We start from the raw sequence: 12,504 nt of genomic DNA, 5'->3' as shown, positions 1-12,504 counted from the left end.
GCAGCTCAGTTGGTTAGAGTGTAATAAACACATTGAGATTAAAGCTTCCAAGAGATGTCAGAAAATGTATCTGCCCATGACTACTCACCAACATAACACTTGGAGCTTTCAGTTGGCATTACAGGAGCATGCCAAGCAAAATGTGACCCCGCTAAACATACTCCACATGTTCATCATTTCCTTCTCATGTTGCAGCTCCATATACATTTTTCTTCTCTTTTCTTCCATCTCTGCATTTCTTTGCAAGTACCTATTCCCATGTCCCTCGATGTCTCACTCTCAAGTCTGATTCACTGGTTCATATTATAAGCGTTAAAAAAATATCCCTTAAATTACTCTGAGAGGACATTGCTCGTGCTATGGGATTTAATGCCCTCCTCTGCAAGCAGAAGTGGCAGCTTACCAATATGCTCCTCACTGTGCAATGTACAGATATCCCATGCCAGACTTTAAATTGCTCAACAGCAAGTTTTAAATCATCCTGCCTAGGAGTCTGTAGGGAGACATACCAGTCTTTCTGCAGAGGGAGATCAATGAGCTGTGGAGACATGCTGGCCAGGAATCTCCCTTTCATCTAGATATACACAGTGTGACACACCAGGTGCCAGCTTAACTGCTATTCTTACGGGAATGGGCAACTTCTGCATTTGAGAGATGAGTGCATTTTTCTGAGTTTATAGATTATTTTTAATGTGTCAAAGATTTATCGTGGGAGTTAAAGGTTGAATAAAGTCAGCCAAAAGAAATTCTGAAGCTTAGTGTGATGCAAGACATCAGGGACTTACAGAATTTTACCATTTTGTTGATCCTGCTAATGAACTCTCCTCTGCTGGCATCCCTGACACAGCCTCTGCTCAGCAACACAACTCATTACTAAAGGCAAGTGCCTTTGTGTTCCTTATACCCACATTTACAGGGGACCTCTGTCTGCCCCTCACTCCTCCTCCTCCAGCTCTCCCATCTAGAAATACAGCTAACACAAGGTAAATCTTTTCCAAGTTTCACAGGTCCTCTAGAACAGCAAACAGTCTGAAGAGAGGGAAGCACATCCAGAGTTGGAGAGGATTAACAAGTGTAAGCACCTTACTTGCACCCGAGAAAGGGAAGGGGGAACTGCAGCCCTGCACACGAGCTTCTGCCATATCATTGATCCTTTTCTAGTAAGGTCTGAACTGGTATGTGTGACCTGATGATACTAATGTTTGACAGCAATGGAACTTTAAAACTTAAAATTTCCTAAAGGACTCACTGCTTTTTGCTACTGTAATGAGCCAGGGTCTATTCCATGGCCATAAAGAAAAGGAGTAGTCCTAAAGATGAATCATTGTTGTCCACAGCAATATGAGATTTTCTGATAAATAACGGCATTTTTATATATTAGTTCCAGGACCAGCAGTTGCTTAACTTTTTAATTTTTTAGAACATTTCAAGACTTCCTCCGTTGGATGTTGCTTCATGAGCTCTTTTTATCTTTCATTCTTAGGACAGGATATCTTTTCCTGGTAGGAAAATGGTAGGGTCTGGGCAACAATTCTACAGGCCTTTGCTGGATGTCAAGAAAAATAAAAATATTTGCTCTCACAGAAGTACTAGACTGGAATAGCACATTTCAGATTGACTACATCTAACTACAAACGTAAAGAAATGTTTTTAGAAGCTAAAGAAATGAGATTAATGAGAAAAAGGTTGATACATTTATAGGTCAGCTAATAAAAGACACTTTTTTACAAAACAGGAGGGAAAACTAGGCATTTGTAGATTCGTGGTCTGATTGCCTAAGTTTTTCTAAGAAGGGGAGACTTGCAGAGCTGTTACTGCAGCTGTATAGATATATATAGCTCTATAAATGTATAGATAATAAGGGTGCTAAACAGGAAGCTTGTGAAGTTCAAAATCATACTCTCTCTTTTCAAACAACATCAAAAAATCTTAGGGAAAATATGTCAGCTCTTCTAGTCTTTCTTGCTGATTAAACACAAAATGCAGGCTATACTGACAGTAAAATTTTCAAGAGTTTGCAAAGTCTCAATGAAAACCATAGACTATGACTGACACATTATAAATATATTTGAAGGACAGTGACAACAACATCAAAACTGGAAAAACTCAAAACATGCCCCAATAAGTTTGATTATGGCTCTCCTTTTCTCGTGGGCTTTTCTGCCTTTTATTTTTTCCTTTGGCAGGCTTCTTGTTTATTTTGGATTTTTTTTTAAATTGCTTAATCAGAAAGTAGTATTTGAAAATTTTCACTAAAAAAGATACATATTTAGGATAGATATATCATCAGAAATTTCAATCTCCACAAAATATCATAAAAAAGTTTATAAACAACCCAATATCAATTTCTGATGGAATGCCTTAACTGTGGTGTGACCACAAAAAATAGTACTGCTCAGAAAGCCTCTTGGCAGTCCTATGTTTTTACTGTAATTTTCAGATGCATTTTCTCTTTTTATTTCTACTCTATTTAAAAGTTTAAAATGTATAATTTTCCCTACAGATGGTATTTTCCAGTTCTGCTTTACTTCAAGTGAGAGAACAGTAAAAGCAGTAGAAAACTTCAGAAAAATTGTTTTTAACTTTGCACCATTTTTCTTTTCTCAGCTTCTTGTAAGGAAATACAAAGTCTGACACTTCAGTGTTTATCTTTTGCATATAAATGCCTGGCAAACTAATATGCAAGTTGAAATGCCAAGTGAAAAGTGTTTAGAATAAGAACTGACTTTTTTTGTTAGAACATACATGCTGAACCTATCACTAACAAAATATAGTACCACCTTTGGAAATATCATCTATGAAAATCCTTTGGTTGAATTATTGTAAAAGAGTAAGTAAGACATATATTTGCAGATACTAACTGAGGAACAGCCTCCATTAGCAGTCCATATGGAAACTGGGATACAAAACATACTAGAAAAACCCAAAGCAACCAGTGCTTGATAAAGATGATGAAGCTAAAAAAGAGAAGGGAATAAAGCTATACATTTTACAAATAATTATTGTAAATAAAGTATGTTTCATGAGGCAGAAACCTGGTCAATAGCTCACCAAGGTGGCATACCACAGTCTTTGAAAATGTCTCACCATATCTGCCACTCGATTTTACTGCCAACAAACAATTACAGAAAGTTTGTCTCATCATTAATGTTTTAGTCTGCTCCTCAATTTATCAGCAGAAAAAACTCCAAGAACATTACCTAAAGGGGAAAATCTACTTTCTTGAAATAATTATTTATATTTTAATGGCAATAGGCAGTTTTCAGATTTTTGTCACCTACAGATCTCTTGATCTATGCCGACATTTTGAATGCCATCATGATGTACATTCTTACACCTCTGGGCAACATGTATTTTTCCACTGAGATTTTTCTCCTTTGATTTCTCAATACCAAGACACCTTCATAGCACACCATCTTGCCTTTTATTAAGAGAGACAGAAATGCAAAATCAAGAAAAAAAGCCTAAAAGACAACTTCAGATATCAGGTTGAACTATGATTGGAGAAAAGGTATTTTCTGTGCAATGGCTTTGGTAAGACAGTTGTTTAACTAAAGAAGATCCTTAATTTTCAGGAAAATTATATGTCTTACTTTAAAAGCTATTACTCTTACTGCTAATTTGGCCAAAACATTCTAATTCCTAAAGTGCAATGAAGAGAGCTTCACTTTGCCAGACCTGACACAGCAGCACCGTACCAAAAATCTGAGAGTTGAGTATAATTAGACATCAAAGGTCCCCAAGGTCTAAACCCTGCCTCACCTGAACAAGCGAAATTGAGTGGAAGAATTAAACGTGATGAGGCAAGTAAAAGTTAAAATTCAAACCAAAAAATCTACTTGTGACTTTCAGGATGCATTATTTTTAGTCTTAATTTCAGTGACCTCCTGGACTGAAGTTACACTGTCCTGTCTGTCCCCCTGGGAAAGCCTCCTTCAACACACCAGTTCCGAGCCCCGGTTTGAACAACAGTGCCCCTGCTGTTCTTCCAAGGGATCTCCCAGTTTCTTTCCCTACGGTACATCCTTCTCACTGCCCTTTCCCTTCCCTGTCACATCTTGTCCCTGCAGCCATTCTGTAGGTTATATATGTTCAGTTCCTTTCAGGCTACAACCACCCTTGCCCTAGAAGGGGCAGGCTGGCAGACAGCTTTTTTCTCTGCTGCTTCAACACATCTTCTTAGTATACACATACACTGACACTCAAAGAGGGTCAAATGATTGTATCTCAATCCCATTCTTCTCTTAAGCTTTAGATGTTTAAGGAGGAAAATGCTCTGTGCTAATTTAGTTAATGTCTTTTAAAGAAAACTATTTTCCTGTGAGAGCCCTCTGGGGGATTTTTTGATTTTTTTAAAAGAAAAATGGCTTAGTATTTTGAAATAAAAGGACATTTTGCTTAAATCCTTTCCTATAAAATATACAAGGCTAAATTAACCTGTATTAACTAGGCAACTAAATCCCTGTATAGGAAAATCAAAGGTATTATTTAACTGTCAGTTAAATCAGTTTCAAAGAGATATACTTAATTACATAAAATTAATTCAGACAGTCAGTAATATGAACGAGATCCCCAGAGATCTGCTGTGCTAACATTTGCACCATGCTCTTGCTATAGTAGCAGAACCCAGTTTTTTTCACTGTGAGACTTCTTGTTCCAAAAGGTACCCAGTTACAGCAAATATATATGGTATACATGACATTAACTGTATAGGTGCCTCAGGGAAGTCTTCAGTAACTTTCTAAACCAGAAGTCAGATGTCTGTGACAATTACATAGGATGAGTACACTTGAAAAAGGACCTGTTCTTGTCAAATTACCTAATAACAGGTTGATGTCAATAATTTAATGAATCCAAAGCTTCAATCCCACCAATTTTTACGCTCAGATGTAGCTTCAACTCAAGCTGCCAACAGCTGTAGGATTATATAACAATGCTTAGAATTTACATGTTTGCATATGTTTCATTTTTCCTGATATGACATTTATTACTTTTTAAACAACTGATTAATTTTTGGCATAATTTTTACAAACAAAGGGTGACCACAATGGACTATCTGCATGCAGATAAGTAGAGATTTCATAACTCTTCTAAAACATGGACAAGACACCACGGGTGATTTTCAAAGCTCCTGTCTCATTTCTTTATGCCATATTATACCACACTTGCTCTTGCGTACCCCATCACCCAGGCTGTGATTTGCAATATGATTCAGTTTTTTAACGCAGGGCTAATTGACTTATTCCTTCTGTCTTCCTTTTTCCCAGCATTGTCAAACAAATATTTACAATATGCCCTGTCCTAATGCCTTGACTTTCTTTGACTAAATATGGTAATGAAAATTATAATTAACTTTCAGGCCTAAAACAAGTCTCCCATTGCTTGGATTCATAGCAGCATAGTAGTTACATGCTCTGCCAAAAACACTGTTCAGGTAATGGACCCAAAAAACTTTAGCACAAACTGGTATTAAAATTCCATTCAAAAATTGGAATGACTGGGGGGTTGGGGTGGTGAGGGTGGGTGTCATGATCTGTTAAAAAAACAAAACCTGAGAAAACTCCAAAAGGCATTCAATGGGTTGTGTGCTAATGAAGTGTGGCTGACTGGTTTCTGTGCGATTGCTCCCAATAACATTCTTTGAGAAAAGCCTTTGAACAAACAAACAAATGTACCTTTCTTGAAGAATAAGTTTGTTTTCCTTCTTCCAGAAGTCTTTGAAGTCAGAACTGAATTCATGCCAAATACTGAAGAAAGAATGTGGGGACACCTCCTTCTCGCCCATTTTTGGTTTCATACAGAAATACGCTGTAGTTTCCAAAAAGCTGTCAAAGAAAGCAAAAATAGCAAATGCTTCAGTACTCACTGATTTTTTTTTTTTTTGTTCTTGACACTGAAATAGTATTTAATTATTCTTGGTAGCAGATCTAAAATAAAAGAATAGAAAAACATACCAGTTCTGAGCTCTTCACATATAAGTAGGTATACAATGTAAGATGATTTTTCAGTGAAGTTGGGATCTGGGATTTATCACAGTTTCTAGTTTTGACCAAAGTATTTTCCATTTGAAAAGCTAAAATGAACACACTGTCCACAGCCCTGAAAATCCAGATATCCACACTCCCCCATATACTGCTTTTCAGTTGTGTTTAAAGCTGTTTTCAAAACACAGAGTCAAAACCCATCAAGGTTGTAAATAAACTTCAAGTTCTGTTAGGTCTGTGCTACAACACAATAGCTTAGGCTGGAGACTACACAGAAATATTAAAACTCAAACCTGCTTTGTACTAAACAAGAAATGACGCAACAGAATACTTGGCCCAGGAAGGGCTGTGCTAGAAAGCAGGTGCCCATTGTGACTCTACCAGAACAATCCAACAATCCCTTCTGAGCACAGCGAGAGCAAAACTAATGCAGCAAACACATAAGCTACTCGTCAAGTAAAAGCTACTCCTGAAATGCAAAGGTCATATTTCCCACACTGAGTGAGGACTGTGAGCGCAACTAAAATTTAATGTATTTCTGAGTTTGAACTGCTTCTATTTTATTTCAAGAATGTTACAGGAAGGTACAGAATAATTATTTTTAAAAATATTGCTTGATTAACTATTATTCCATTTTGTTTTTTCATTGTACGTTTTGTAAATACTGGAGATTTTAAGAATGTTTTCCTGATCTGAAGCTCAACATGAAAACCACTGGATAATTGCTCATTTTATGAAAAATACAATTGAAAAATCTCACTTGAAATATAATTGTAGGTGCTTTGCTCACTGATCCATTACTATACATTGACTCCTATGATAATTTTCTCTGAATCATAGATCACGGTTTTAATACTTTAATTATGGGTAAGAATCCAATTTTGGCTAAATGGATGGAAATGTAGTTTTAGTCTCAGAAGTCATATCTTCATTCATGGATTATGATGGTGAAAATCACATACAAAGATTCAACCATTCAGAAGGGTCACTAACAAATTCTGCAAGAAAATTTTACCCTAATTCTCAAACCCGAATATTCCAGTTGTTTTGCCCAACCTGAAAAATAAGCATCTACATATATTATCATATTGCTGAATAAAAAAAGCCTACATCTTAAAAATTTAACATCAGTTTACCAACCAAATTTTACATCACATTTTTTTCTCCTGATTTGGAATTCATTTTTCCATCTGCTGAAGCAAACCGAAGATGTTGAGCAACAGAGATGTAGCACATAAAAATACAGAAAACATTCTCATTTTTAAAGCCATTACATTGGTACTCAAATGCCACCTTACCTAGTCATGTAATTTCTTCAGTTCTGTCAGCCTACCATGGCCCTTTGTTCTTTAACTCAAGTGTTTGGCCAATAAATGCCTTTTTTTTTGGCTGGGTTGTGTTGGTTTGGTTTGGGTATTTTTTTCAAATGATTTATTAACAATTAACACAACTGATTAAAATAATCCATTTTAATTACTTATATTTTCCCCACAGTTTTATTCTGGGAAAGGTTTTTATCATCTATCCTCTGATTCCACAGAATTACTCAAAAAGAATATCCCTGACACTGCAGTCAGCTGCACTGTGTAAAACTTCCTCCTACTGTCACATATTTTCAACTTTTTGCAAGACTACAAATGTTATCAGGGGGGTATTTTTTCTCCCAGTCTCATCCCCCAGACTTACAGCTCTGCAGCTGGCTAGTGGGGAAGTCATATTAAAGGCTCATTTGAATTTTCAGAATGAGCTGACAATATTTTTGGAGGAATGTGAGAGATAAAGAACAAGAGAGAAATCTTGAGGCATCAGCTGAATCACTAATTTTTTAAGAAGCCCTCTGAATGAAGTCCGTTAATGATTTAGAAAACGGAGAAAGACAGAATTTCATATAAGAAGCCTCGTTTTGGGAAATATATGTTCAAAACATTTTGCAAACTACAGTGATGAGAAAAGAATTTGACTGTGAATGGTCATCCCAAGTAATGCTTTAATATAGAGATAATGAGCTAGAAATCTATCACAGGAAAACATCCCAAGAAACAGGAAGCCAAACAAAATGAAATTCGTACTGTATAAGTGAACGCTCAATTAAAAAAAAAATAAAGAGCACTAACATCTATTAGAGATGCAAAGACTTCCACTGCTCTTCAATTATTCCAACTATCCTCTGAGAGCAGGAGGAGATAACCAGTGTTTTTCCCCTGGTGACTGAAAACCTCCCTGAGGACTACTTGTATAACCATTGCAAACTTACACATTCATACAGCTGCGTCTAACAGCTGTAACATAATTACTAGGTTTATAGAAAGCAGAGAAATGCTCATACAGGTTGCTTGACTCCCTAGCAGTTAGTTTGGGAGGTAAGGAAAATTAACTGCCTGTGAAATGTGAAACAGCAGCAGCATAGCAGGTTGTCATTGTTAGTATGTCACACCTTTCTAATGCCCAGTAACAATGCACAAGACATCAGCTGCAACACAATAATACGTCAAGGTGTAAATCTCCACGAATCAAATATTTTTTTCTATACATGCAGATCAAACAGTTAAGACAGTTGCCATGTTTTTTCCAACCAGAGAGGTCTACCCTTCTTTAGCATTAAAGTATCTTAGAGTTCATTTAGAAGACATATGGAAACCTGCTTGCTATACATTTGATGCTGTCATTTTTGTAGGCAAAATGGCATATTTCACACATGAAAGACAAAGCAAATAAAGCCAATCCAAATGCATCAAATAATAAAACATGGACAGCAATAAATCCTCTCTGTTGCCATGGTCTTTAAATATCTGATTCGGAAATGTTTACATATGTCAAACTTGATATATCTCAAGGCTAATTCCAGGAGGGGACATGCATTTTAAATACAAAGAGAAATTTGGATGATATTGCCATAGCCCCAAGACTAGGTACAATCCTTTCAGACTTCAGTCAGGCAGAATATATCTTAAATATCTTTGGTCTTTGCTCTGAGAAAGCCATTCAAATTTTCCTTTTCATTCTTCAGCAGATTTTAAAACAAAATATCTGCAAATACCATTGTTACTCTTCCTAACTGGCTCACATAGATATTTTGAATCAAATAAAGAACTAGTTATCAAAAGCCTTTTGTTCCTATACTCAAATTAATTTCTGCATCATATAGCCTTGGGAAACTCATCTGACCTCATCAATTTCATCTCACCTATCTGCAAAATTAAACATTCATTTTGATATAAGTATTATTTAGTGTCCATTTCTCAAGTGAAAAGGTTCATGCTTATGCATACTCTTTCTGAAAGTCTTAAAGGAAAAGAATGTGCATTAGAGAAGATCTTTGAGTCATGGAAGAGGGAAAGAAGGGCATGCAACTTAGGGATTAAAAGAGGTAAAGGAGGTCACTGCTTTTGCTTCTAACAGCCTGACTTTTCAAGCATGATTAAAAATAAGACAGTGATGTTCACACTACTTGCCGTCTCACCCTGACACGGCAAAAACCAGAAATCTTTAAACAGATTACAGACTGGGTTTCCTATTCCTCATGTTGGCCCTGAAAGAGAATTAAATAACATCATCTTTCTCACAACAATGGAAGAGTTCCTCATCTCTGACAAGTAAGAAAGGAAATAGCATCAGGAAAGATGGCTAGTTCCTCTTCTTCCTTTCTTGTCTTCTAATGTCTTCGGTTCAAGTGTTTGGGTAATTCAGAAAAATCACTTCAGACTGATGTCTGAACTCACTGCTTACTCAAATGTGGAAATTTGATGAATGAATCACTAGACTTTTATGTGTGCTCCCTTGAGTACAACTATGAGTCCATGAAAGTGATTTTTCTATTTGGAGGGAAGAAAGGAACGGATGTACTAACAGCCAAACCAAATTTAATCATATGAAAAAGAAAATAAGCTATTCACATTGCAAATGGCTCATTGACAACAACACTAGCTAATAGATCTGATCCATTAGGAATATTTTAAGAGTAGCTATGGATTATTCAGCTTTTTTTCTCATTCTATTCTGAAAATAGCTAGCAAAACGTTGCACACAATTCCAATTCAAACCTGCTGCCTGGGATGCATTGGCTGGTTTATAAATGTGTACTAAAGCAAATCAATAATACTAAGACAGCAGTAGTTTCATCTCAGCATTATTTGATCAGGCTTCCTTGCCAAACAAATAGCAAAGTAACCATAGGTACAGACACGCCCTGGCTCACCTTTCTGAGAAATGCTGAACACACACACAAACACACATGTATCTGGTTTTCCCAGGCAGCAAACTAAATCACCTGCAAGGGTGAAGGTTTGCTCCAATGTGGATTTAAAACCAGAAAAAAAGGTTTTCTGTTCTGCTTAATATTCTTCTGTTCAAAAGACTACATATTTTCGTTAAAGTTTGAACATGGATATTCTTTTCTATTGTGGCTTTATGAATCTCTAAGCATCACTTATCTACATTAGTGATTAAGAACAGTTAGTGTAAATGGTGTAACTTGTTACTTTTGTGAAGCAGTTGTGTTTCAGAAGCAGTTCTAAATCAGGCTGAAACTACTGAAGTACCTTTTATTTCAATTAAACTCATGAAGAAAATTTAGAACTAAGCACATTCTACCAAAAGAAAGAAGGCAAAAGGGAAAGAAAAGACTATATGTGCCTACTACTTTAAATCTGACATGAGTCTTATTTAAAGCCAAACTGAGTTGGTGGGCTATAAGGCTGTTCACAGTGTTGATCCTGAATTGTTGTCTATATACAGAAGGTGTGGACAATATTTAGGTAACAGTATTTCCTTCCTGGATGATAATAATTTGAATAATCATATTAGTATTTGGTTTGTTTTATAAAGAGGCCAAGGCTTTGTATCTATTTTCCTACTGTATTTAACATCTGAAAGCAAGAGTTAATCTTCAGACAGAATACCAACCAGTTCAACAAGGTCACAAAAAATATGTAAAATAAAAGAGTACCAGCATCCTGATGATTGAGATAGCACAAGCCTGTTAGGAAACTTTATATGCACAGTATTTTGTGAAGGGTGTAATTTTCTATTGATGTATTTTGTTGAGGGTCCTTCTCTGCACTATATCACTTTCTTCACCTTTTCTTTACTTTTTAAAAAAAATGTATAATTTCCCCTCCTCACTGCAGTCTCTTGTTCTGCATAATTATAAGTGAAAAAATGCAAAAAATAAGTTCATTCAAGATATCCAGTACCTGAAGGCTGGTAAAGAAATTTCTTCTTGTCCTTTTATTTCCCCCCTTTTTATAAAGAAATAAAAGTAACTTTCTTATACTAAAAAGAAAGTTGAGATAATATGCCAACTTAAATTAGCTTCCAGAATCATTAATCTCAGTTTTCATTTGCCAATTTATATTGTGTAACTGTGTGTTTTGTAATATTGTTCCTTAGAAAACAAAGGTCTCAAGAGATTCTTTTCTCTAAAAAAAACCTGCCAAACATTTGCAATGTTTTGAATCCTAAGTCATCTCCCTCATGCCTGGTCCCTTGCCTCCTACAAATTCATATTAAACAGAAACACTTTTTATTGCTTCAACCATATGAAAATTAGCAGCTTCAGTAACAGCAAAAAAATCCCTCTACCTTTGAAGCATCATTTCTTTTTCTCCCTACAAAAGCTCAACAAAAAGCATCCAATATGAGGAACAGAAAATTATGTTTTGACAGGCCAGTCTGTCTTGTTCATGAGAATATTAACACCCTCCCTCCCACTACTAGGAATGATTTACAACTTTAGTGATGATATGCAATGATCAATATTATCAGCTGTACATGATTATTAGTGACACAAATGCAGAACTTCCATAGTTTATACAAATGGCTGCAGACCCTGTACATGGATGCTGTTACATAGCACAGACCATATACTGTGACACAGACTGTTAAATTCCATAGGTATTAGGACTATAGCTTTGCACTTAAACACTTTGGGAAAACTAAATTTTTAGGAAGACCAATGATCGCAATGTGTTAACAGGGAATAAACCCTTCACATATCAGATTGCTACTTCAACCTGAATTTAAACTGCTGCTCCAGACCCTTCTATTTACTTAATTCAATGAGAGAGTATTTCTTTATTCCTGTCTTTCAGGAACAAAGTGCCTCATAACAGCAGGTTGCAAACCAGCAAAATAAAATGGCCATAACTAAATTAAATAATACTTTTGTTGAAAGCTGAATGCGAGCACTGAGACTTTCAAAATCTTTATTTTAGAAAATATTTTTATTAGGTCCAGATTAAGATATATTGGTTGGGTATGATGAAATTTACCTAATCTATCCTTGTTGCTTATATCTTCTGTAAACATTAAGCTATTAGGGATCATGGTTAATACTACATTTAAAAAGCATTCTGCAAGATCTTCCCTCACTGGTTTAATTATTTTTTAATTTGTATTTTTATTCTCATTCATTTCTAAAACAGTAGGCTACAACCTGGTCCCTCTATACCTTTGGGTTGATTCCAGGTTTTTTTGCATTATTCTGATGTAAACAAGTGCTCCACTGATATAAAAATACGAT

The 12,504-nt window shown here is 35.8% G+C and overlaps 1 protein-coding gene across 4 annotated transcripts in view; it reads right to left on the bottom strand.

Annotated features, from left to right (window-relative positions):
• FMN2 (formin 2) overlaps nt 1-12,504 on the bottom strand; it is a 153,065-nt gene that overhangs the window by 12,528 nt on the left and 128,033 nt on the right. For all 4 annotated transcript variants that reach the window (XM_071432704.1, XM_071432716.1, XM_071432711.1 and 1 more), the window contains one exon: nt 5,676-5,825. In XM_071432704.1, the coding sequence (XP_071288805.1) occupies nt 5,676-5,825 (150 nt within the window). The remainder of the gene's footprint in view (nt 1-5,675; nt 5,826-12,504) is intronic.

Source organism: Agelaius tricolor, unplaced genomic scaffold (genome assembly GCF_023055355.1).
Source record: "Agelaius tricolor isolate 1412-34295 unplaced genomic scaffold, bAgeTri1.0.p SCAF_1, whole genome shotgun sequence".
In the NCBI taxonomy this organism is placed as follows: Eukaryota; Metazoa; Chordata; class Aves; order Passeriformes; family Icteridae; genus Agelaius; species Agelaius tricolor.
The sequence above is the reverse complement of the archived record's forward strand: the minus strand, read 5'-3'. Positions and strand labels throughout refer to the sequence as shown.